Source organism: Sinocyclocheilus grahami, unplaced genomic scaffold (assembly GCF_001515645.1).
Source record: "Sinocyclocheilus grahami isolate Dianchi unplaced genomic scaffold, SAMN03320097.WGS_v1.1 scaffold708.1, whole genome shotgun sequence".
NCBI classification, from domain to species: Eukaryota; Metazoa; Chordata; class Actinopteri; order Cypriniformes; family Cyprinidae; genus Sinocyclocheilus; species Sinocyclocheilus grahami.
The window spans coordinates 227179-254439 of NW_015505887.1; the positions used below are offsets into that span (position 1 = coordinate 227179).

Sequence of the window (27261 nt, forward strand, 5' to 3'; positions counted from 1 at the left end):
ACACACACACACACACACACACACACACACACACACACACACACACACACACACACACACACACACACAGACACACAGACACGGCAATTTCATTAGTGATGTTTTGGATATAATGCACACAATATTTGGACATGCAATATTTACAGTGTATCTCAATATTTATGTCATATTTATTTATGACAATTTATTTTACTCATAATTTATATCCAAGTAAACTGAAAAGACTAAAACTAAAGCAGTTTAAATCAAGTTAAAATAATCAAGACATGTTTTTGCTTTAGTACATACACATAAAAAATCCAGAAAATACAAAACAAAAAATATTGAAAAAGGACAAAACAAGTACAAAAACGAACAAAGCAAATGAGTCGTTGAATCACTGTTTGATCTGATTCACAATTTGAACTGACTCTCTGAAATGAATCAAAGGTTGCTGAACAGACTGAATGTTTAAGAGTTATTAAGGGGGTCTGAATACTTTCCGTACCCACTGTATATTAAAAATGTTTATCCTGATGCAACGTGCAACGTGCATTACTGTAAATATGACAAAGTGACAGAAGAACAGCAAGTGATTGTTCGTAAGTCGCCAGATAAAAGCTAAATGCATAAATGTATATGTAAAGTGTGGTGTAAAATGAATTTCTATGCTAATCACCAGCATGTCACAGAGTTGAGCTTACATCAGACCCTGCCGTGACAGGAGATCGCACATGTGAACACGTCTACGGCTGTAATCTCACTACACATGTGACTATGGAAAGCCGTGTGTGTGTAGCGTGTGAAATGTTTCCAGGTCACTGATGGGTTTGTGTGACAGTAAACCAGAGCTGCTCTACAATACAAAACAACCCGAGTCCAGCAGCTGGAAGCACAACTTGTACAATACATACGAAAACAACACAAACACCCCGCGGCTTGCAGGAGTAAACCGACCTGAACTGCCTGAACTTCCAGAAGCGTCTCAAACAAAATAGCTTTTTAATCTTGGTGTGAATAAAAAGTACAAACACATCATACAAACCAAAAATGCACAGTTTTCACCAGTTTTAACTGATCAAATGCACTTCCTGAATATTTGAGATCCATCTGATAAAGTTGCCTTCAAAACATCCTCCAGCACTGAAGTCATGACGCACACAAATGTGTCCCTGCAGCACAAAAGCAGTCTTAAGTCGCTGGGGGATATTAGTAGCAATAGCCAAAAAAACATTGTATGGGTCACAATTATAGATTTTTCTTTTAAGCCAAAAATCATTAGGATATTAAGTAAAGATCATGTTCCTTGAAGATATTTAGTAAATTTCCTACCGTAAATATATCAAAACTTAATGTTTGATTAGTAATATGCATTGCTAAGGACTTCATTTGAACAACTTTAAAGATGATTTTCTCAATATTTAGATTTTTTTGTACCCTCAGATTCCAGATTTTCAAATATTGTCCGATCCTAACAAACCATACATCAATGGAAAGATTATTTATTCAGCTTTCAGATGATGTATACATCTCAATTTCGAAAAAATTGGCACTTAAGACTGGTTTTGTGCTCCAGGGTCATATATATATATACATGTGGGTGTGTGGGTGTGTAGCCACATATGCATATATATATATAATTTAATAAAAAATAAATAAAATTAATAAATAAAATTAATTAAATAATAAAAATTAATAAAAGTATAGTTAATATTGTTTTATTTATTTTTATTCTTTTTTTTATTCTTTCACTTATTAACTTTAATTTTTTATTTTATTTAAATAAATATAAATTTATGACAAAATGTAAGTAAATTAATTGTATTTGGTTTATCAAGACATTAATTCCTTTATTCTTTTATTATTACATTTAATCATTTATTTTTGATTATTTTTAATTTTATATATATATATACATACAGTGGGGCATATATATATATATACATATAAACACGCATACTGGTAAAAAATGTATAGCCTGCACTGTAAGTCGCTTTGGATAAAAGCATCTGCTAAATGCATAAATTATTAATTATTAAAATTATATATATATATACATACACACATAGACCGTGTAATACACTGTATTTTCCTCATATTATGACAATGGCAATTACTGTGTTAAATAAAGACAAAATACTGGTTTAAACTGGGCTCACAGCCTGTCATATTCTCTTCTGCAAATAAGACGTGGCATTTCCATCTGAAGGCTGGTTTGTGTAATTACAGACGAGTGGAGCAGCACCAGCGCATATAGAGAAAAATATCACAGCCATTAAAACCTGTCATTTGGTTTCAGATGAACAGTTTCCAGATGGTAGTTCACCAATTACCCAGAGAAGAGCAGAGCGGGTCCGTCAGCGTTCACACAGACAGGTAAGAGAGATCGTAATGACCAACCCTACTTTAGAATTGCCCTCAATCTATTCTAAGAGCATCATTACACTGCGTTTATGCAGCACTGCAAAAAATAAGGCCTCGAGTTGCTTATTGCTTTCATAAAGCAGCAGCATGAGCGTTATGATAAAAGACACAGATGTGCAATGAATAGTTAGGCTTATGTTCATTTATAAATATTATTAATAATTATGAAGAATAAAGGATAAACAATTGTTCTGCCAAGTATTATGATTCATTAGGTTATAGTTAATTTCCATTTTATGACAGCTTCAAGCATCACTCTTCCAATCAGAATCAAAAGGAGTCAAAACGGTTACTTTTATATCTAAAACTATCATTATTATTAATTATTAAGACACAGAACTTTTTACACCCTTTGACTTAAGTTTTGCCATCTTAAAATCACTGACGTTAATTTAAACACACAAGCGTTCGTCTTTCTCTGACAGAAGTGAGCATCAGCTGTGTGTCCTCGTCTAGATCTGACCTTTACAGCACTGATAAATCATGTGTCTGAACCAAAACATCTCAAATATATTACACTATCTGTAATCTCTAATGCACAAGTGATAACATTCAGCTGTGTTCGGCTTATGAGTGACTATTTTCTAGACTGACAATGAATTCAGCGTTTTTCTGTTTTAGCAGAGTGAAGTAAACAGTGTGTCTGAAATCAACTGTGTTTGCTTATTCTTTTTGTTGACTACTTAGTATGCATATATATATATATATACACACTGCCATTCAAAAGTTTGGGATCAGTAAGAGTTGTAATATTTTTTAAAGTCTCTTCTGTTCACCGAGGTGACATTTATTTGATCAGAAATACAGAAAAAACGGCAATATTGTGAAATATTATTGCAATTTAAAATAACAGTTTTCTATTTGAACATAAATTAAAATATAATTTATTTCTGTGATGCGCAGCTGTATTTTCAGCATCATTCCTCCAGTCTTCAGTGTCACATGATCTTCAGAAATCAGTCTAATATGCTGATTTATTATCAATGTTAGAAACAGTTTTGCTGCTTAATATTTTTCGGAACCTGTGAAACTTTATTTCAGGATTCTTTGATGAATAAAAAGCTAAAAAGAACAGCATTTATTCAAAATAGAAACGCATTAAAAATCTTACTGATCCCTACACACACACACACACACTCACACACACACACACACACACACACACACACACACACACACATACTTACCTATTTGTCTAAAGATCTAGCAAATGTAAAGGAGTTTTCTGAATATATTCATTCACACAATATTTCACTGCAATAACCAACACAAATCCAATCGTCAGTATTGTCTCTCCTTTTCTGAAGCTTCTTTCACAAGTTCAGATGCAAAGACATCCAGAGTTCAGAAATGAATACAATTCACCTCAAATGGGTTCAGTTCTGTATTATCTATGAGCTGTTGGTCTTTATGTGTTAGTCATGTGTATAAACTGACCTGCCAGGATGGCTTTTCCAGGATGGGTGAGTTCGGCTTTGCTCTTCATCTTCAATCACTGTTTCATCTGAGAGCAGCGCGCGATCCGCCGATCTTAGACTCTGCTCTCAGCCAATCAGCGGGCTCTCTCTCTCTTTCTCACTCACTCACTCACTCACTCTCTCGCCCTCCAGAAACGAAACTCGAGTTAAGGTGGATCTCCAGTTTAAAACTCCTTCACATCATCCGACTGACAGAAAACAGCTCGAGGTTTTAGTTTTAAATAAAAAATCAGCAGTATGGAGGCTCAGCCTGCAGAAATGAAAAATAAATAAATGTGGCAATATTTAAATATGACAATGTATACATGCGGAAATAAATGCATGCCAAAATAAAGGAATGTATAAACAAAAAAATACATAAATCAGAATAAAAAAGTGATAAAAAATTGAAATAAAGAATCAGTACCGAAAATAAATAAAAAGTAATACAAAAATAAATGTAGGACTAAATTTTATAATTTGTATTTGTTTTATAAAGTCATTTATTCCTTTATTTTTCCATTATATTATTTATATGTATTTATTCATTTATTTTTAATATAATTTTTTTTTTTTTTTGCAGGTTTGGGCCTCCATACATCAAAGATACATGTATAATCTGTCAAATCTGTTAAAACTCTAGTGTGATCAATATAAAGGAGCTACTGTTACTGTATATTATGCACTAATTTTAACTAAAAGAAAAAACACTGCACTATGGTAACACAATGCTTTTTTTTGTACTACATAGTTTTTTTCTGGACATAGTTTCTATGAAGTATTGTAGAAATATATATTCTGATTCCATCACTGTACTAGGGAATATGAAAATGGGAATATAGCATTACTTTCTGGAACATAACCATTGAATGCATCATAACTCTGCCACTATAGTGATGCTGAAAACCAAACTAATCCCAAAATGTGATCTTTCTGCTACACTACGTTTTGTTAAAAATTGAGCAAGAACCCAGACAAGAACATGCCGGAAAAACACACAAAACCCACATTAAACAGGAACAACGTGAAAGACAGTGACCTGAAGTGACTTGAGAGTGAGACAGAATGAACAGCACATGTAAACTTTATTCTCTGTGCCTCTTCAGTCGAAGGAGTCGCTACACACTGAGCAACCCAAACATCACTTTTTGTATTTTTTGCATAATGTTTTCCTAAAAAATAATGTCTCTTTTGACTACAACATTATATAGACAGTGCATATGGCTTGCAGTAACATGGATGATGAACAGCAGCAGAAAAAGCTTCAATAATCATGAGCAAGTAACAGCTACATCAAGCTAGTGTTAAATAAACAGACGTTTGGTTGTGCTCATCACTGATGGTGAGATTTTCACATTGTAAAACTGAAATTTAGTACCGCTTGAAACGTAAACAAAGTTAATGCTGCAGAATCAAACGATTAAAAACAGACGAGAATGGACAAAAGAACCAAGAAATGAGTTTGTCACTACAAATACTGTATTGTTCACCCTAACTAGTGTCGTTCGGGTTTAGTGTCCTTCCTCTCATCATCAGCGCGATCTGATCAGATTCAAATGAAAATATAAGTTAACGAGCAGCTTGTTGAGCGGTGAACGCAACACACGTATGTAAGGAAGTAGCGCTGGGTGTTCATTTGATTGCAGAGATGCTTCGTCATGCTTCCTGAATGCAGCACAGGCACACGTTTCCCAGAATTCCTAGCAGGAAAATTCAAGGTTGAAGGTTGAAGCCGTACACCGGAGGAGTGAAACCGTAAGCTGGGAAGCCCGTCTGAGGATTGACGGGTGTTTGACTGCCACTCAGCATCAGCTGTTGTCCTGCATCAACACACACACACACACACACACACACACACACACACACACACACACACACAGACAGACACAGACACAGACACGGACACGGACACGGACACAAACACTCATACACATACAGACACACATACACATACACACACAAGCACACACACAGACACTCACACAGACACACACACAGACTCACACACACACACATAGACACAGACACTCACACAGACACAAACACACTCACACAGACACTCACACACACAGACACACACACACACACACACACACACAGACACAGACACTCACAGACACAGACACACAGACACAGACACTCACACAGACACACAGACACAGACACTCACACAGACACACACACAGACTCACACACACACACATAGACACAGACACCCACACAGACTCAAACACACTCACACAGACACTCACACACACACACACACACACAGACAGACACGGACACAGACACGGACACGGACACGGACACGGACACAGACACAGACACGGACACTCATACACATACAGACACACATACACATACACACACAAGCACACACACACACACACACAGACACACACACACTCACACAGACACTCACACACAGACACATACACTCACACAGACACTCACACAGACACAGACACATACACTCACACAGACACACACACACATACACACACTCACATAGACACAGACACTCACACACACACACACAGACACTCACACAGACACACACACACATTCACACAGACACTCACACACAGACACATACACTCACACAGACACAGACACAGACACACACACACACAGACACAGACACAGACACTCACACACACACACACACACACAGAGAGACACAGACACACAGATATTCATATTTATGAATGGGAACATTTAACGTGATATGTGATTGATAATGCATCACAAGCACTCAGCATCTGGGCAGGATTTCACAGCGGTTTCTGTTGAATAACAATTATAGATCAGAAAGAAGGTTTGGCTGAGCTGTACGGAAGAAAACAGAGAATCACAAACTACTGGATCGGCTGTAAACTACATGTCGAGGAGCAAACATGCTTTATTCAAAAAAGATGAAACAAAATACGGCGTCTGAAAATCTGTAAATATTTAGCTAAAAAATAAAATACTAATAAAATAATTGTCCAGGTTGGAGAAGTTTCTCAATTATAATGTATTTAAACTGGAATGATTGAAGCTGCATTTAATTTCATCATGTTTCCTGCCACAAAACAATCAGCTGTAAGCAATTTTAAACTACTTTTTTGCTTGAGATGGCGTCTGATGCATGTGCACATTGACCAGCAATGAGAAAAGATTGATTTAGTAGAAAGTGCATGAAAGAGCTGATGATGAACATACCATAGACGATGGAGGAGGCTTCAGGAGTCTGGTCTTCAGGTGCTCTCTTGTCCTCATGCTCCTGCAGTTTATCCACCTGTAAGAGACGCAGAAGTCAACGGAGCAGCAAACATCACTGTCAAAGTGTCACGCTGAGTCCTTTTTATCCAAACGCCGTCCACTGAGCCGCTCATGCCCTTCACACACTCCTCAAGTCCTCCTCTGACGTCTGTTTACAGCATCATCATGCAGATGCCCAGTAATGTCACACCACATGCACACATACACTCACATTCACTTAACAATACTTTAAAACATCAATGATTTTCCCTAAGCAATGCATTATATAAATATGACTTATAAATCCCACTTAGAAAACCACAATGCAAGATCTCACATTCGTCGTATATATTTATCGTTATAATATGTGAAAAGCTAAAATAATAGCTGATTGACAATTGTAAGCATCCTACAGTGAGACTAATGAACTATTATTATTTGGCTTTTCAGCTCTGTGCAGGGTTATAATTAACTAAAACTACAACTAAATCTAAACCTAAAACCATACTTGAAATAAATGCAATCTAATATATATATTTACTATTTAAAAATATATATATACTAACTACATTGGTTATATCTACTCTATCACATTATATAATTAAATTTATGCAATCAGAACAATATTTATCAGGCACTAAAATATTAATAATCTCATTTAGGGTGACTGAATTAAATCTGAACAGAAAAATGTACACTAACTACAACTACTGAATAAAAAACACTAATTTATTTGAAAGCATAGTGATAAAGAGCAGCATCTGACTTAATATTTTACAATTGTCCACTTGAAATAAAATAAATATTAAAAAAGCTTATTTAGCAACATTTATCATTTTCATTTAGTTTAACTTGATGTACTAAAATAACTAAAACTAAAATAAAAATGATAAAAAATAGACATATTAAAAAACGACAACAAAAACTGAAATTAAAATGAAAACAAGATATAAAAATAAACTGATTTACATTTCAGCACCTGCAGCAAATTACGTATTTTTGCTCAGTTTAAGTCTCTGAATAAAACTGAGCTGTTTTTTATTCTCACTATATCAGACTATATGAGCCATAAAAGCCTGATGGATCAAAATCTGATTCTGATAAAAGCCTGATGGATCAAATACGATACTCAACACAAAACACATAAGCAAAAAATTTTATTTAAAAAAAAAAAGATTTTGTCTAAAGGTTCAATAACTGTTCCATTGTTCCCAAAAAAAAAAAGAAGATTTTTCTGAATGATATTTCAGGTTACACTTTCCAGGGTTTAACCTAAGAGTGAGTTTGCTGCCTTCTGCAGCTCAATCTGATGTACTGCGTCTTTAATGCGCGTCTCACACCTGCAGGACTTACAAGAGGTTATGTTGAAGACCACTTGACACATGAATAATTCTCCATTTTATAATAATTAGCTTCCCTTTATGTTCTCAAAAATGCACTCACACAAACAAACAAACAGGCTCATTACAGCTACAGAGCAGTGCACTGTGGGTAATCAAGCACACTATTCAGGAACCTGTCATGAAGGAGGGGAGCGTCTGTACTCAACATGCGCTAATATCTAATACAGAGAGAGACAGAACGGGTCAGAGACCTTCACCTGTCCGGATAATTCCTCCACCTGTGGAGGACGGAGAGTCAGGTCAGCTTTAATACAGCAGCTTTACATCATTTACAGCCTGCTGGAGATATTCTATCTACTCTAGCAGATGATCTCATTTGATTTGTGCAATCAGAACAATAATTATCAGGCACTAAAACATTGTGAATCTCATTTAGGGCGACTGAATTAAACCTGAACAACTAATAAACTAGAAAACACTCATTTATGTAAGCAAACATCACTGTCAAAGTGTCACGCTGAGTCCTTTTTATCCAAACGCCGTCCACTGAGCCGCTCATGCCCTTCACACACTCCTCAAGTCCTCCTCTGACGTCTGTTTACAGCATCATCATGCAGATGCCCAGTAATGTCACACCACATGCACACATACACTCACATTCACTTAACAATACTTTAAAACATCAATGATTTTCCCTAAGCAATGCATTATATAAATATGACTTATAAATCCCACTTAGAAAACCACAATGCAAGATCTCACATTCGTCGTATATATTTATCGTTATAATATGTGAAAAGCTAAAATAATAGCTGATTGACAATTGTAAGCATCCTACAGTGAGACTAATGAACTATTATTATTTGGCTTTTCAGCTCTGTGCAGGGTTATAATTAACTAAAACTACAACTAAATCTAAACCTAAAACCATACTTGAAATAAATGCAATCTAATATATATATTTACTATTTAAAAATATATATATACTAACTACATTGGTTATATCTACTCTATCACATTATATAATTAAATTTATGCAATCAGAACAATATTTATCAGGCACTAAAATATTAATAATCTCATTTAGGGTGACTGAATTAAATCTGAACAGAAAAATGTACACTAACTACAACTACTGAATAAAAAACACTAATTTATTTGAAAGCATAGTGATAAAGAGCAGCATCTGACTTAATATTTTACAATTGTCCACTTGAAATAAAATAAATATTAAAAAAGCTTATTTAGCAACATTTATCATTTTCATTTAGTTTAACTTGATGTACTAAAATAACTAAAACTAAAATAAAAATGATAAAAAATAGACATATTAAAAAACGACAACAAAAACTGAAATTAAAATGAAAACAAGATATAAAAATAAACTGATTTACATTTCAGCACCTGCAGCAAATTACGTATTTTTGCTCAGTTTAAGTCTCTGAATAAAACTGAGCTGTTTTTTATTCTCACTATATCAGACTTTATGAGCCATAAAAGCCTGATGGATCAAAATCTGATTCTGATAAAAGCCTGATGGATCAAATACGATACTCAACACAAAACACATAAGCAAAAAATTGTATTTAAAAAAAAAAAGATTTTGTCTAAAGGTTCAATAACTGTTCCATTGTTCCCAAAAAAAAAAAGAAGATTTTTCTGAATGATATTTCAGGTTACACTTTCCAGGGTTTAACCTAAGAGTGAGTTTGCTGCCTTCTGCAGCTCAATCTGATGTACTGCGTCTTTAATGCGCGTCTCACACCTGCAGGACTTACAAGAGGTTATGTTGAAGACCACTTGACACATGAATAATTCTCCATTTTATAATAATTAGCTTCCCTTTATGTTCTCAAAAATGCACTCACACAAACAAACAAACAGGCTCATTACAGCTACAGAGCAGTGCACTGTGGGTAATCAAGCACACTATTCAGGAACCTGTCATGAAGGAGGGGAGCGTCTGTACTCAACATGCGCTAATATCTAATACAGAGAGAGACAGAACGGGTCAGAGACCTTCACCTGTCCGGATAATTCCTCCACCTGTGGAGGACGGAGAGTCAGGTCAGCTTTAATACAGCAGCTTTACATCATTTACAGCCTGCTGGAGATATTCTATCTACTCTAGCAGATGATCTCATTTGATTTGTGCAATCAGAACAATAATTATCAGGCACTAAAACATTGTGAATCTCATTTAGGGCGACTGAATTAAACCTGAACAACTAATAAACTAGAAAACACTCATTTATGTAAGTGTAGTGATAAACAGACTACGTATTTTACAGTTTTCCAAGAAAACAAGGCTGCAGAAGCGACTCAAATGAAGAGAAATCTGGATAAGATTTCATAATAAGGTGCCATTTATTCATCTTTTTTAATGGTAATTAATAAAAATACAACGGTGCATTGTAAGTTCATGTTAAACAGGCCCGTTGAATAATATTAACAGATATTTTAATAAAGTATTATTATTGAATATTAAAATATAGTTAATAAAAATATAACTGTTATATTTTCATGTTAACTTGGGTCTATTAAATAATATTGACATATACAACTTTCGGTTTTAATAATGTATTAGTAAATGCTAAATTTAACAATAACTAAAAATGAGCAATGCATTTGTTACAATATTTATGAATCATTTTTAACAATATTTAATTAAAATACAACTTCATTGTTTGTTCATGTCAGAACAGGTTCATTAAAAATATTAGCAGATACAACTTTAATTTAAAAAAAAATATTATTAAATTTAGAAATGTATTATTTATAATAATAATATAATTTATTATTATAATAAGATTGATAAAGGTTTTAGAAGTATTTTTCATGGTTACTTCTAATGTAGTAACTAATGTTAACAGACAGAACCTATTATAAAGTTAAATTAAATTAAATTAAATTAAATTATTTTAATTATTCATTTAAAGACATTGAATCAAAAAGTGGTTGGAAAATAGTCACTAAATTAATTGAAAATATTTAATTAAATAAATAGTCACTAAATTAATTGAAAATATTTAATTAAATAAATAAATAGTCACTAAATTAATTGCACATTTTTTACTTTTAATTATTAATAATGTCAGAATTTTAATTTCTGTGTGAATCATTCCTTTATACAGTAATAAAATAGTAAATAAATAAAAGAATAAAATAAAAAAAATGTAATACATAGTCACTAAATTAATTGAAAATATTTAAATAAATAGTCACTAAATTAACTGCACATTTTTTACTTTTAATTATTAATAATGTCAGAATTTTAATTTCTGTGTGAATCATTCCTTTATACAGTAATAAAATAGTAAATAAATAAAAGAATAAAATAAAAAAAATGTAATACATAGTCACTAAATTAATTGAAAATATTTAAATAAATAGTCACTAAATTAACTGCACATTTTTTACTTTTAATTATTAATAATGTCAGAATTTTAATTTCTGTGTGAATCATTCCTTTATACAGTAATAAAATAGTAAATAAATAAAAGAATAAAATAAAAAAAATGTAATACATAGTCACTAAATTAATTGAAAATATTTAAATAAATAGTCACTAAATTAACTGCACATTTTTTACTTTTAATTATTAATAATGTCAGAATTTTAATTTCTGTGTGAATCATTCCTTTATACAGTAATAAAATAGTAAATAAATAAAAGAATAAAATAAAAAAAATGTAATACATAGTCACTAAATTAATTGAAAATATTTAAATAAATAGTCACTAAATTAACTGCACATTTTTTACTTTTAATTATTAATAATGTCAGAATTTTAATTTCTGTGTGAATCATTCCTTTATACAGTAATAAAATAGTAAATAAATAAAAGAATAAAATAAAAAAAGGAAATAGATAAATAAATAGTCACTAAATTAATTGAAAATATTTAAATAAATTAATAGTCACTAAATTAACTGCACATTTTTATTTGTAATAACTGTAATAACTTTCATTTCTGTGTGAATCATTCCTTTATACACATAGTTGCAAAAAGAAGGTGGAAAATTCACTTAATGTTTTTTTTTTCTTGAAAATGAAAATTATTGTTCCTGTATATGTCGTAATGGTCAGAATTGGTGCAAGAAACCTTGACTAATGTTATAAGTGGACTTTCATTATAAGTATATGAGCCGTTTATGATGTCTGTGATCCGTGTGCTTTCATACGCACCTTGCTCAGGTACTCCCTCGTCACCTGAATGAAGTACGGCATGGCGAAGTCCACGAGGCCGTGTCTCCAGGCCAGCTCTAAGACCAGGTCAGGAGCCAGAAGATCATAGGAGCTGAAGAGACACGCGGCGAAACACTCGCGCTTCCCCTCCTCAACAAACCAGCGCAGGAGATCCTGAGACTGAGCGCCGTCCTGAGACTCAGCGGAGAACTGCATCGCTTCCTGACACACAGAGACGCAGAACGCTGGAATAAATCTGCTGAACTTTACTTTTTGTTTGGCAGAAAGAACGAGAGAAAGAAAGAAAGTCATAGAGTTTTGGAACAACTTGAGGGGAAGTAAATGATGACAGCAGCAAAACAAAAACGGGAAAATAGTCACTAATTTATTTGCACATTTTGAATGAAAATTCATTTAAAAAATGTATTAATAATATTAATAATAATGAATAAGGAATACATAAATAAACAAACAGTAAATTAAATGCAAATTGAGTTGAAAAGTCACTAAATTAGTTTAATTAAATTAGAAAATGAACATAAATAAATAAACAGTCACTAATTGAAATACACATTTATAATGTTTTTTAATCAACTAATACATAAAGACATTTTTGGGTGAATTATTCCTAAATTGTTCCACTAAATTAATTCAATATTTTGGTAACACTTTACAATAAGGTTCCATTAGTTAATGTATTAATTAACACGAACAAACAATGAACAATACATTTATTACCATATTTGTTAATCTTTGTTAAGGTTAGTTAATGAAAATTCAGTTGTTCATTGTTAGTTCATGTTTATTCACAGTGCATTAACTAATGTTAACAAGCACAACTTTTGATTTTAATAATGCATTAGTAAATATTAGAATTAATATTAACTAAGATTAATAAATGCTGTAGAAGTATTGTTCATGCTTAGTTCATGCTAACTAAAGTAGTAACTAATGTTAACTAATGAACCTTATTGTAAAGTGTTACCAATATGTTTTATTGAAAGTAAGCAAGTAAATAAATAAATAAATAGCACATTTTTATTCAGAATTAATTGAAAGAATAAAGTAATAAAAAGACTGTAATAATTTCTGGGTGAATCATTCCTCTATACACACAGCAAAAAGTTGGGGAAAAAATTGAAAATTAATTTTTATTTATTAAATTATAAATGTTTATTTTTTTAATAATGAAAATTATTTAAAACACCTGACCAATCACAGCACAGCAAATCATAAACACAACCAACCTAACATACACAAATCATGACCTCATTGCTCAACCATCATGAAGCGAACACGAATCGCACAGCATTTACTGCAGTGAATTCATATTAACATAAAACAAGAGAAAATTAAAAATGAGATATCTAAATACACTACCGTTCAAAACTTTCTAGAAAGTAATACTTTTAATCATCAAGGATGCACTAAATTGATCAAAAGTGACAGTAGTCAGCTGGGCCAGTGTGTGCTGTGATTGGTTAGCTGGGCCGGTGCGTGCTGTGATTGGTTAGCTGTGCCAGTGTGTGCTTTGATTGGTTAGCTGTGCCAGTGTGTGCTGTGATTGGTTAGCTGGGCCAGTGTGTGTTGTGATTGGTTAGCTGGGCCAGTGTGTGTTGTGATTGGCAGCACTCGGCACCTGGTCTGGAAATGTCATGCTCCTTATCATAGCCGCCTGCGAGATTCAGTGTAAATATTGCGTCAAAATCAAATCAATTTGAGCACGATTTAAACCCGGATGATTGTAACCACTCTAAGTTCATCTGCCTTGGGAAAGCTAGCGTGTCGCCGACATAGTGATAACACACGTTGCCTTCTCTAGTGCAGCTCAACCAGGTCTCGTCCCATTCGTCGATATTTGTGATATCACAAATCCCTGAAAATATGCGTTGTAGTCCAAACGAGTCATTTCTGTTAAATAAAATATCTCCTTTTGAAGTGGACTTTGAGCTTTTTAACTTTGTAGATCTTTTTTATGCTCAAACAGCAACATTACAGACTAACTAAAGTTGAAAAAGTGAAAAAGCAAAATAGGACCCCTTTAAACACATTAATTTGAACCTGTACACCATCTTTTATAATGCAGTTGCTGACGAACATTGTGCAGGACGACGACGTTACAATGCAGTTAAATGCTTCAAGATATGAAGGCAAAAATGCCTCATATGGGTTATTGTCTTATATTTATATCATATGATATAGTCTGGCAAGCAAGAGTGCTATTTTTCCCGAATATCTGCACGATTGCAAATGTGATATTGATTACATGCAACAGTAAATAAACAAGAAGTTAATGTTGTCTTATAGTTTAAACACAATATTGTCAATATTGTGTGTTTTTGCTCAATTTCGCTAACTAAAATAGTTCCAAAATCCAATCAAAGTCACAGCAGAATTGACCCTTCGCCGGGAGTTTGATTGACAGGCGATTGGACCAATCAGAACGCAGAATCTGTCATTGTCCGACAAACAAACCAGACAGGAGAGTGGATTAACGTCAGCGGACTTGAACTTGAAAAATCCAGATTCGAACTTTGAGATTCTGCGTTTCCGAACAAATCGAGTGAGTCAATGATTCAGTGACTCATACATAAAGACAGTTCACTTGCTTCATTTCTTAAAGGGGTCCTATTATGCTTTTTCACTTTTTTAATTTTAGTCAGTGTGTAGTGTGTATGTTTGGGCATAAAAAAGATCTAGAAAGTTACAAATCTCAAAGTCCACTCCAAAGGGAGATATTTCGTTTTTAAAAAATCCCTTTTCAAGAACTACAATGAACGGCTCGTTTGGACTACAGCGTTGGTTTCCGGGCTTTGTGATATCACAAAGCGGCCCATTAGAATATCATTAAAAATAATTCCCGCCTACAGAAACTCGAATGGTTGGGGGTTGGGGAGGGGCGAAGTTGTGGTTAGAACGCTTGGTTGAGTGAGCGCATCAGACGAGACGACGAAGAAGAAGTGCTGCTGCAGAGTTAGTGCATCAGAGAAAACCAAGAAGAAGAGCTGCTGTGCTGTCGCCTCAAATTTTCGGCATGTCTAGAACAATTCTTACAAGTACAACACGACGTAGCTGGGCGACGCGGACAGACGCCGAACGGCGCCGACGGTGTGCCTACACTCATAGAAAATAATGTATTTGAATTTTAAAGATGTGGCGCGACGCTGCGCTTCTCGTCCGGTGTGCGATGTTTTTTTCACCTCGTCTTTGTTTGGGCTTCCGAAAGCGGATGATGTCAGGAAACAGTGGTTGCAATTTATTTTTTAACTCTGTCCCTGAGCATTATAACCCTAATTTGCTATTGTGTGCTGCGCATTTTACTGAGGACAGCTTCCACAAGTGCCGGATTCGCCAAAAGCTTTTGTTGAAAGATGTAGCAAGGGGCGTGGCAGTACTGAAACACTGTCTAAGCTGTTCGCCAATAACAACACACTGGGACAGCTAACCAATCACAACACATTTTGTTTTTCGGAAGGCGGACCTTCATCAAAGCCGGAACTAATCAAGCCGTTTGTGCCAGGCTGGGGAGAAAGGTATTGTAATAATGTAAATTATGTGAAAAATAATGCGTTTTTCGAACCACCAAGCATGAGAGCATGTTCTAGTACACCCCCAAAACAAAATCAAGACTTTGTAAAAGAGCATAATAGGACCCTTTTAATGAATCCACCGTCTGAACGAATCGGTTGAATGAATAACTGGATAACTCATAACGCCACCTACTGCTGGTTTTAGTTTCAAATTTAGTTTCTCACTTTCATTTACTTGATGTACTAAATTAACTAAAACTGAAATAAAAATTTATAAAAACCATATAGATGCATAAAAAACCTTTTAAATATATAAAAATATTATTATTACAGATATTTTTATTCATAAAGACTTCTGAATGAATCATCCATTTGAATGAATCAGTTGGATGAATGATTCAATGACTCACTCATTAAGACAATGACTTGCTGCCACCATACTGGCGGCTTTAGTTTCGTAGAGTATCACTTAATTTAAAAAAATGTTTTTCGTATTTTATATTTTAATATTAAATTATTTTTAAAAACCCATTAATGCCTATTTAAAACCAAATCATTTTAATTATGCGATTCTAATTCATGCTTCCTCTGAAAACAACGTTATTGTAGCCTTAAAAGTTTTTGTGTGGCCTAATAAATTCTATGCTGAATCAATATATGTGGCCCTGGAGCACAAAAGCAGTGTTAAGTCGCTGGGGGATATTTGTAGCAATAGCCAACAATACATTGTATGTGTCAAAATTATACATTTCTCTTTTATGCCAAAAATCATTAGGATATTAAGTAAAGATCATGTTCCATGAAGATATTTTGTAAATATATCAAAACTTAATTTTTGATTAGTAATATGCATTGCTAAGAACTTCATTTGGACAACTTTAAAGATGATTTTCTCAATATTTAGATTTTTTTGCACCCTCAGATTCCAGATTTTCAAATAGTTGTATCTCAACCAAATATTGTCCTATCCTAACAAACCATACATCAATGGAAAGCTTATTTATTCAGCTTTTAGGTGATGTATATCGTAAAATAGACCCTTATGACTCGTTTTGTTGTCCAGGGTCACATATTTCTTTTTAGAAATGTCTAATCAATGCTTTTCTCATTTAACATAACACATTTTTCAGCCCAAATTGATGTGCAATTAATTTGCGATTAATTAATCGTTACTTCAGGTAATTAATTAAATTCAAAATTTTCAATCGCTTGACAGCCCTAGTTTAAAGATATGTATTTAATAACGCTGAAGCAGATTTTCTCTCACCTCTTTCCATGTGCGTGTGCAGCTGGCCTTTCGCGCGCTGTCAACAGCCGCCTGAAACTCGCCGAGGTGAACGAGTGTGGACGCCAGGCGAGCAAAATTAGACACGTTATTAAACAGCAGCCGGGCCGCTTCAAACATACCCTCTTCATAACATCTCTCGCCAGCCTACAGAGAGACACACGTTACTGGACACACTGAAAATAATACGTGTGCACACTAATGTTGAGCAACAAGACACAATAGTGATAGATGGTGAAAAGACTCTTTACTGCAGTTTTCTTTAAGACAGTCAAAAATGGCCAAATATTTTTACTTTAAAAAATTTAAATATATTATTGTTATTGAAAAGAAATGATTAAATACATTAGAATATGCTATATTGCTATTATAATATATATTACTATTGATATAAAATGTATGCGTCTATGCACACACACACACATATATATAATTGCATTATATAATTACTTAATATATAATTTTTTTTATTATATATAAAATTAATATAACATTATATATATATATATATATATATATATATACTATTATGATTACACATAAATAAATTATCATTAATATGATTATTACACTATTAAATATATTATGATTAATATCACATTTAATAAATGATGTTTAATATATTATGATCAATTCTATTACAATTACTGCATTTCATTACACACGGTCAAACATAATAATATGTAATGTAATAAATGTAATATTAGATATATCTGTAGTAACATTAAATGCATTAATTCTTAAATTCATTATGATTAATATTACATTTAATATATTATAAACTTTAAATATTAATCATTATATATTTAATTATAATTATTAAATAACTGATATAATTACTATTACTACAGATATATCTAATATTATTACTAAAGATATTATTATTTTAACCAAGTGTAATCCAATACGATAAAATATGATCATTTTAATAGAATGTTATAGGCTAGAAAAGCTCATTTAAAATGAGCACTTTTGGTTTTGAGAACTTTTATTTGGGTGCATCAGAGTTTGCATGTGTTTAAATCTCCGTACTTGCTGTATGTGAGCGTTGTTGGGGCCGTTGATGAAGTCCTCCAGCTCGCTCAGACGGTTTGTTTTAGCCAGAGCAAAGATGAGCTCCGTCTCAACGTACGACTCTCTGGCTTTCTTTCTCGCCATTTGAAGAAACTTCACCAGATCCTCCCAGTTCTCTATGAAAACAGACCATTTTGAAACAAGAGAGTTTGATGTACTTAGTGACGAACCGTTTCATTCACAACTCAAAATATCCTCTCTAGTCATGAAATCTATATTTTGACTGTATTTAGTGTAAGAAAACTTGACTAACATTATACATGGACATACAAGATAGTAGAAAATTACAGCATCACTACAATGACACATTGATTTCTAAAAGCACCATAAAACGCCGATTTACAGTCAGTGCATGGGTGTAAACAAACATCTTATGTAAGTTTCAGGACAGTTTTAGGGCATTTTAAAAGATCGTTCAAAAGAACAGCATTTATTTGAAATATAATTTTTGTAACATTATACATCAATCAATTTAATGCTGAATAAAAATATTAATTTCTTTCAAAAAGTAAAAACGTACTGACCTCAAAACATTTGCGGTAGTTTATATTTGCGCTGAAGTGGCTTTAACCTATTTATTTTAATTGAAATTTTATATATAGTATATTTTAAATATTTAATGCAATAAGTAAAACAATATATCTTGCTAAAATAATTAAGGCATTGTTTCTCATTTGTGATCGAATATTTATGATACACTGAATATTTTTGAATGTATTTATAAATATAATATATAAAATATTATTTTATTGGCGACATATAATTTTTTTAATATCTTGAAATACTCTGATATTTCTAAGACTGGCAAATAAAAGGCACATTAGAATCATGACACTAGTTCAAAACTCTTACTAAATATATTTATAATACACATAGAAATTAATACTTTTATTCATCAAGGATGCCTTACATTGATCAAAAGAGATGATAAAGACATTTATAATGTTACAAAAGATTTCTGTTTCAGATAAACCCTATTCTTCTGAACTTTCTTTTCATCAAAGAAACCTGAAAAAATTCTACTCAACATAACATGTACTTTTCAACATAATAATAATAATAATTTTTTTTTAGCAGCAAAGCAGCATATTATACTGATTTCTGAAGATCATGTGACACTGAAGACTGGAGTAATGATGCTGAAAATACAGCTGCGCATCACAGAAATAAATTACATTTGACTATATATTCAAATAGAGAGCAGTTATTTGTAATAGTAAAAATATTTCACAATATTACTGCTTTTGCTGTATTTCATTTGTGATCGAATATTTATGATACACTGAATATTTTTGAATGTATTTATAAATATAATATATAAAATATTATTTTATTGGCGACATATAATTTTTTTAATATCTTGAAATACTCTGATATTTCTAAGACTGGCAAATAAAAGGCACATTAGAATCATGACACTAGTTCAAAACTCTTACTAAATATATTTATAATACACATAGAAATTAATACTTTTATTCATCAAGGATGCCTTACATTGATCAAAAGAGATGATAAAGACATTTATAATGTTACAAAAGATTTCTGTTTCAGATAAACCCTATTCTTCTGAACTTTCTTTTCATCAAAGAAACCTGAAAAAATTCTACTCAACATAACATGTACTTTTCAACATAATAATAATAATTATTTTTTTTTGAGCAGCAAAGCAGCATATTATACTGATTTCTGAAGATCATGTGACACTGAAGACTGGAGTAATGATGCTGAAAATACAGCTGCGCATCACAGAAATAAATTACATTTGACTATATATTCAAATAGAGAGCAGTTATTTGTAATAGTAAAAATATTTCACAATATTACTGCTTTTGCTGTATTTCTGATCAAATAAATGCAGGCTTGATGAGCAGAAGAGACTTCTTTAAAAAACATTAAAAATCTTACTGTTCAAAAACGTTTGACTGGTAGAGTATATCTTGTTATCTTGCTAAAAAATGATCTAGGCATTGCTATTTTCTGAATGTATTTATACTACATCAGTTTCAGGATGTTTGAGGACAGTTCATCTCACCGTTTCTGCTGGCAGCATCCACCACCTCCATGTACGCCGACGGCTCGCCAGCTTTGATGTAGGAGTCGATGGCCTCTTTGACCAGACCGGACTGAAGCTGAGCCTGAGCCAGCTGACTCCAGACCGAGCCCTCGGCACAGCGCTCCGCAAACTCATACGCCCGCTCCAGATTCCCCATGTGCTCGATCAGAACCTGCGTTATGTTACTTTTGCGTTACTTTTTAAATCTGGACAGGGCTTGCTTGTTTGTTTTTAAAATAAAAAAGTTCTATTTTTGGCAAATATAAAAGCCTTTTCACACCAGAAGTGAAATGAATATGCCTCAGGCTGAAGGGAACGTACATTTACATCCGTACAGTAGAATGCAGAAGAAGACATTTCAACACACTTCAGCAATAAAAAAAGATTTGTCTAGAGTGGTCTAGAGTAATTCGTGCTTATTAGTACGCTTGAACTGAATCATCGAAGCTCAGAAGCAAAGACATTGGTTAATAGAATGGGATTAAATACATAAAGGATATTTGTGTTGTTTAACATTTAATTATTGCAGGTTTGCGTGTGTCTATCTGTGTGTGTGTGTGTGTGTGTCTCTGTGTGTCTATCGGTGTGTGTCTGTGTGTGTGTGTGTGTGTGTGTGTGTGTGGACCTGTATCGCTGAGCTGTTGACGTCAAACTTCTTGAAGATGGAGAAGGCCTCTTCGTACAGCTCACTGCTGATGGCGATGTTGGCGATGTCAGGAGCGTCGTAATTGTCCAGCCGGTTGATGTACTCCATGACCCGCGTCCGGTCCGCTTTGATGGCCGTCAGGATCAGCAGGTTCTGCAGGTTCCTGATGCAGAAAGACACGCTTTATTAACACCACATACAGTCAATACATAATCTACATCAACATGCAGTAAATAAAATTGTTCCCATTATAATCAACTTCCAGCTTTTATCCAAAACTACTTACAGTTACCACAAAGTGTATAATCTTATTTCAATCAAATACAATAAAAATATGATATAACTAGATCACTCCCATTATAAATCAACAATATATTGAAGTTTATTCATTTAGCAGATGTTTTTATCCAAAGCTGCTTACAAATTAGCAATTAATAAGCGATTAATCTTAACTGAACACATAACATAACATAATGTTACATATTTTACATTCATTAATTTAGCAGATGTTTTTACTCAAAGCTACGCACAATAAAATGAGATATACAACAAAGCAATCAATCTTAATTAAATGTAATGTAATATAATATAATAAAAATATTTTATAATATAATACAATACTTTCATTCAAAACTACTTACAACTGAGAAATACAACAAATAGATTAATCTTAATTCAATATAATAATATAATCAAATATATAATATAAAACATTGTAATGTAATATAATATATTTACATTTATTAATTTAGCAGATGCTTTATGCAAAGCTAATTTACTACAGTGATTAATCTCAATAAAATAAAATTACATTAAATTAAATTCAATATAAAACATTTTGATGTAAAATATTTACTTTTTATTATATTTAAATTGTTCATATATTCACATATTTAAATTTTCATTTAGTATATGCTTAAAAAAAAGGCAATCAATCTTAATTCAATATAATATAATATAATATAACGGTAATAAATTTAGATTTATTCATTAAGCAGATGATTTTATTCAAAATTCCTTACAACTACGGAATGCAACAAAGAAATTAATCTTCATTCAAAAGAACCTAATAAAATATAATATAAAACACTGTAATATATTTTATTCAGTTAGCAGATGCTTTTATTCAAAGGTTCTTAAAAATTAGGACTACAACAAAGAGATTAATCTTAATTCAATATAATATGATATGATATATGATATAATATAATTGAACAAGGATAATTACAATCTACTTTCAATGCTCCACACAGCTACTCTCCAACTACTTAATTTTTCTGTCAGTCAAAAAGAATACTTTATTTACACAATATGTGAGAGTTTTGCTATGCATTTTATTCATTATGCATTTCATTTTGGCCATTACATCAGATTCCAGCTTGTGGTATATGTGACCCTGGAGCACAAAAGCAGTGTTAAGTCGCTGGGGGATATTTGTAGCAATAGCCAACAATACATTGTATGGGTCACAATTATAGATTTTTCTTTTATGCCAAAAATCATTAGGATATTAAGTAAAGATCATGTTCCATGAAGATATTTTGTAAATTTCCTACCGTAAATATATCAAAACTTAATGTTTGATTAGTAATATGCATTGCTAAGAACTTCATTTGGACAACTTTAAAGATGATTTTCTCAATATTTAGATTTTTTTGCACCCTCAAGTTTCCAGATTTTCAAATATTGTCCGATCCTAACAAACCATACATCAATGCAAAGCTTATGTATTCCTACCGTAAATATATTAAAACTTAATGTTTGATTAGTAATATGCATTGCTAAGAACTTCATTTGGACAACTTTAAAGATGATTTTCTCAATATTTAGATTTTTTTGCACCCTCAAGTTTCCAGATTTTCAAATATTGTCCGATCCTAACAAACCATACATTATGTATTAAAATGGAGCCTTATGACTGGTTTTGTTGTCCAGGGTCACATATGAATTGGAGCTCAAGCGGTGTGACACGAGTCTCTCAGACTGACCTGTGTTCACTGAATATGGAGTTCTCCAGAACGATCTTCTCCAGAAGTTCAATGAGTTCATTGGGCAGATCGGCCGTCATAAACGCCTTCACCGTCACAGACACTTCGTCTGGATCCTGCGTGTCCGGCAGAGCCGTCTGAACCACCTGTGCACACAACCCTCATCATTAACATCTCAATGATCACACACTGCGTGATGTTTGCAGATGTTTCAGATGCGACTCCAGGGTCACATATGAATTGGAGCTCAAGCGGTGTGACACGAGTCTCTCAGACTGACCTGTGTTCACTGAATATGGAGTTCTCCAGAACGATCTTCTCCAGAAGTTCAATGAGTTCATTGGGCATATCGGCCGTCATAAACGCCTTCACCGCCACAGACACTTCGTCTGGATCCTGCGTGTCCGGCAGAGCCGTCTGAACCACCTGTGCACACAACCCTCATCATTAACATCTCAATGATCACACACTGCGTGATGTCTGCAGATGTTTCAGGTGCGACTCGTGCCTGATCTATCAGCGGCCGTCTGTAGGGGTTCGTCTCCTGCAGAACTCGAGCCCAAAGATCGGGATCTTTTCGTCGCACCAGATACCGCGACTGGCTTTTAAACAGGGAGTTTTCACTGCACACCTACAGGAGGACAGAAAAACACAGATTCCAGCAAATCAGCATATTAGAATGATTTCTGAAGGATCATGTGACACTGAAGACTGGAGGAATGATGCTGAAAATACAGCTGCGCATCACAGAAATAAATTACATTTTACTATATACTGACATAGAAAATACTTTTTTAAAATCGTACAACTTTTTCATAATATTACTGATTTTACTGTATTTTTAATCAAATAAATGCAGCCGTGGAGAGCAGAAGACACCTGTATGAGCTCCAGGTCACAATGTCCTCTCTCATAGGCCACAAAGGCGAGGTGCGGGTCTCTCTTCTCGCAGTATCGGCCCACGGTGGTGCTGTCGTAGTGCAGGTTTTCTCGGAGGAAGCGCTCAGGACTGTTGTTACTGTCTATGTAGATCTTTGCCAATGCATTGTGGGTAGCAGTTTCTTCACAGCCCTCCTGAACACGAGATTCCAGCCAAGACAAGAGCAGCTTCAGTCTGGAGAAAACAAGGAGAGAGACACTGATGGAGCTATCAGCTAACACAACTATGTGTGAGGAATGGGTAATACAGATATTAAACTATGTTATCTCAACAAAAATATTTCATATATATATGTATATAAATATAATTTTTATTTTATACTGTATATAGTACATTCATTTTATATTAGTATATACATTTGTTTTTTTTAAAGTATTTTTTTTAGTTTGTTTATTTTCATGAATACATTTTAACATATATAAACATATACACAGTTTCTTCACAGCCCTCCTGAACACGAGATTCCAGCCAAGACAAGAGCAGCTTCAGTCTGGAGAAAACAAGGAGAGAGACACTGATGGAGCTATCAGCTAACACAACTATGTGTGAGGAATGGGTAATACAGATATTAAACTATGTTATCTCAACAAAAATATTTCATATATATATGTATATAAATATAATTTTTATTTTATACTGTATATAGTACATTCATTTTATATTAGTATATACATTTGTTTTTTTTAAAGTATTTTTTTAGTTTGTTTATTTTCATGAATACATTTTAACATATATAAACATATACATATATGTTATTTATGGTAGACATTTTGATTTTATATAGTAGATTCAAAATGTTTAATATGACAAGAAAAATATCAAGGGATGTTTATTTGTGAGCTTTGATTGAGTATTCATTCATGATACACTGAATATTTACAATAGACTAAATATTGTATTATTTTACTTATTTTTTATTTGTTTATTTTTTTTCTTGGCATTATAGATTTTTTTTTTTTTTTATGTCATTACATTGGTTGGAGCATAAGAAACAACTGGAGAAAAAACATTTTTTTGCAAGAAAATATTATATTCATATTTTATTCTATGTCCTTTGTAGAGGATGCCAAGACTAAGTTATTCAAAAAAATAAATAGACATGAAAAGGCAAAAACAATGTTTGATTTTTTTCATTTACCAATGATTTTTCAGGCTATTTTTAGCCAAACTTTGTACAAAAATTATTCTCAACTATGTTATGAAAGATATAACAGAATGATCTGATGATACTACTGTACTTTATGGAATATATGTGTAAAATGTCAATAAATTGATGTTCCAATTTTATTCAATGTATCTATACATTGCATCTAATTTGCATATTAATGTGTTCTTGGGGCAAACCATAATGAAAAAAGAAGTGTAATAACGGCAGTAATAATTTAGCAACATTTTCATAAGAATATCTAATATTTCATAGGAATATTGATCTATAATTTGTTTATTTTCATGAATACATTTTAACATATATAAACATATACATATATGTTATTTATGGTAGACATTTTGATTTTATATAGTAGATTCAAAATGTTTAATATGACAAGAAAAATATCAAGGGATGTTTATTTGTGAGCTTTGATTGAGTATTCATTCATGATACACTGAATATTTACAATAGACTAAATATTGTATTATTTTACTTATTTTTTATTTGTTTATTTTTTTTCTTGGCATTATAGATTTTTTTTTTATTTTTATGTCATTACATTGGTTGGAGCATAAGAAACAACTGGAGAAAAAACATTTTTTTGCAAGAAAATATTATATTCATATTTTATTCTATGTCCTTTGTAGAGGATGCCAAGACTAAGTTATTCAAAAAAATAAATAGACATGAAAAGGCAAAAACAATGTTTGATTTTTTTCATTTACCAATGATTTTTCAGGCTATTTTTAGCCAAACTTTGTACAAAAATTATTCTCAACTATGTTATGAAAGATATAACAGAATGATCTGATGATACTACTGTACTTTATGGAATATATGTGTAAAATGTCAATAAATTGATGTTCCAATTTTATTCAATGTATCTATACATTGCATCTAATTTGCATATTAATGTGTTCTTGGGGCAAACCATAATGAAAAAAGAAGTGTAATAACGGCAGTAATAATTTAGCAACATTTTCATAAGAATATCTAATATTTCATAGGAATATTGATCTATAATTTCTCGTTGTTTCCCCAAAATGCCTGATTAACAGCCGTTTGTCCTGGTGTCCTCTGCAGAAGACATGTATGAAAATTATTCCCCGTTTCATAACAAAAAGTCATATTCCGATTTGAAACCCCATAACATTTTTCTGAGATGTTTATTTACGACAAACAATTTGAACATCAGCCAGATTGAAATGATCATGACAAAACATTATCATACTTCCCTAAGAGTGCTAAATCTGATTATTCTGTCAATATCAGTCATATTTAGAGAACAAGGAGAGGGAGTTTATGATCAAACCTCCAAACATTTAATATCTCTAAAAAGCCCTGAATGTGCTCTGAACAGAAACTGTGGCGTGTAGCGTCTCAGAGAAATCCATTCAAATATAATGTCCTCTACAGAAGTCTATGTCTGTGCTCCAGAAGGTTAAATTACATTATATTATATTTAGTACATTACAAATCATAAATCAGGGCTCTATATTTGAGATTCATTGTGCAGGGAGCTTCGTCGATTATAATGGAACTTTATGAGATGGAGATTAACTGAGATGAGTGACAGCTTTTAACGAATATTAACTCTTTCCCCGCCAGCATTTTAGAAAAAAGTTGCCAGCCACCGCCAGCGATTTTGAAGATTTTCACTAAAATTTGATGGCCTCCAGAATATTTTGCTGTATGAATATTTGAATATGCAATACACCGAAATAAAGATCAGAGCCTCTACTTTTAAACAAAAAATCTAGCTTAAAGCATTCTTTTTTTATCAACACTTGAATATAGGTAGGTTTCATAAAAATGCATAATTTTGAGCAAAAAGGTGAGAAAATCACATTTTTATCAAAAACTACATCTGGGTAATATTCAGTACGATTATCAAAGCATAAATCCAGTAAATCGCTTCCATCAACACCTCCAAAGCTTGCACAGACATATATCACTTCCTG

The 27261-nt window shown here is 32.6% G+C and overlaps 2 protein-coding genes across 2 annotated transcripts in view; both read right to left on the reverse strand.

Annotated features, from left to right (window-relative positions):
- Positions 1 to 3889, reverse strand: part of LOC107560030 (tricarboxylate transport protein, mitochondrial-like) — a 28559-nt gene extending 24670 nt beyond the window's left edge. Inside the window, exon 1 of the mRNA XM_016244088.1 lies at positions 3841 to 3889. Coding sequence (XP_016099574.1) covers positions 3841 to 3889 — 49 coding nt within the window. The remainder of the gene's footprint in view (positions 1 to 3840) is intronic.
- Positions 3890 to 4851: 962 nt separating this feature from the next.
- Positions 4852 to 27261, reverse strand: part of LOC107560031 (clathrin heavy chain 1-like) — a 53759-nt gene continuing 31349 nt past the window's right edge. Inside the window, exons 16-26 of the mRNA XM_016244089.1 lie at positions 24090 to 24324; positions 23719 to 23841; positions 23211 to 23356; positions 21202 to 21385; positions 20556 to 20748; positions 18482 to 18639; positions 17432 to 17596; positions 12635 to 12856; positions 10466 to 10492; positions 7065 to 7140; positions 4852 to 5672 (exon numbers count right to left, since the gene is read on the reverse strand). Coding sequence (XP_016099575.1) covers positions 5413 to 5672; positions 7065 to 7140; positions 10466 to 10492; positions 12635 to 12856; positions 17432 to 17596; positions 18482 to 18639; positions 20556 to 20748; positions 21202 to 21385; positions 23211 to 23356; positions 23719 to 23841; positions 24090 to 24324 — 1789 coding nt within the window. The 3' untranslated portion in view covers positions 4852 to 5412. The remainder of the gene's footprint in view (positions 5673 to 7064; positions 7141 to 10465; positions 10493 to 12634; positions 12857 to 17431; positions 17597 to 18481; positions 18640 to 20555; positions 20749 to 21201; positions 21386 to 23210; positions 23357 to 23718; positions 23842 to 24089; positions 24325 to 27261) is intronic.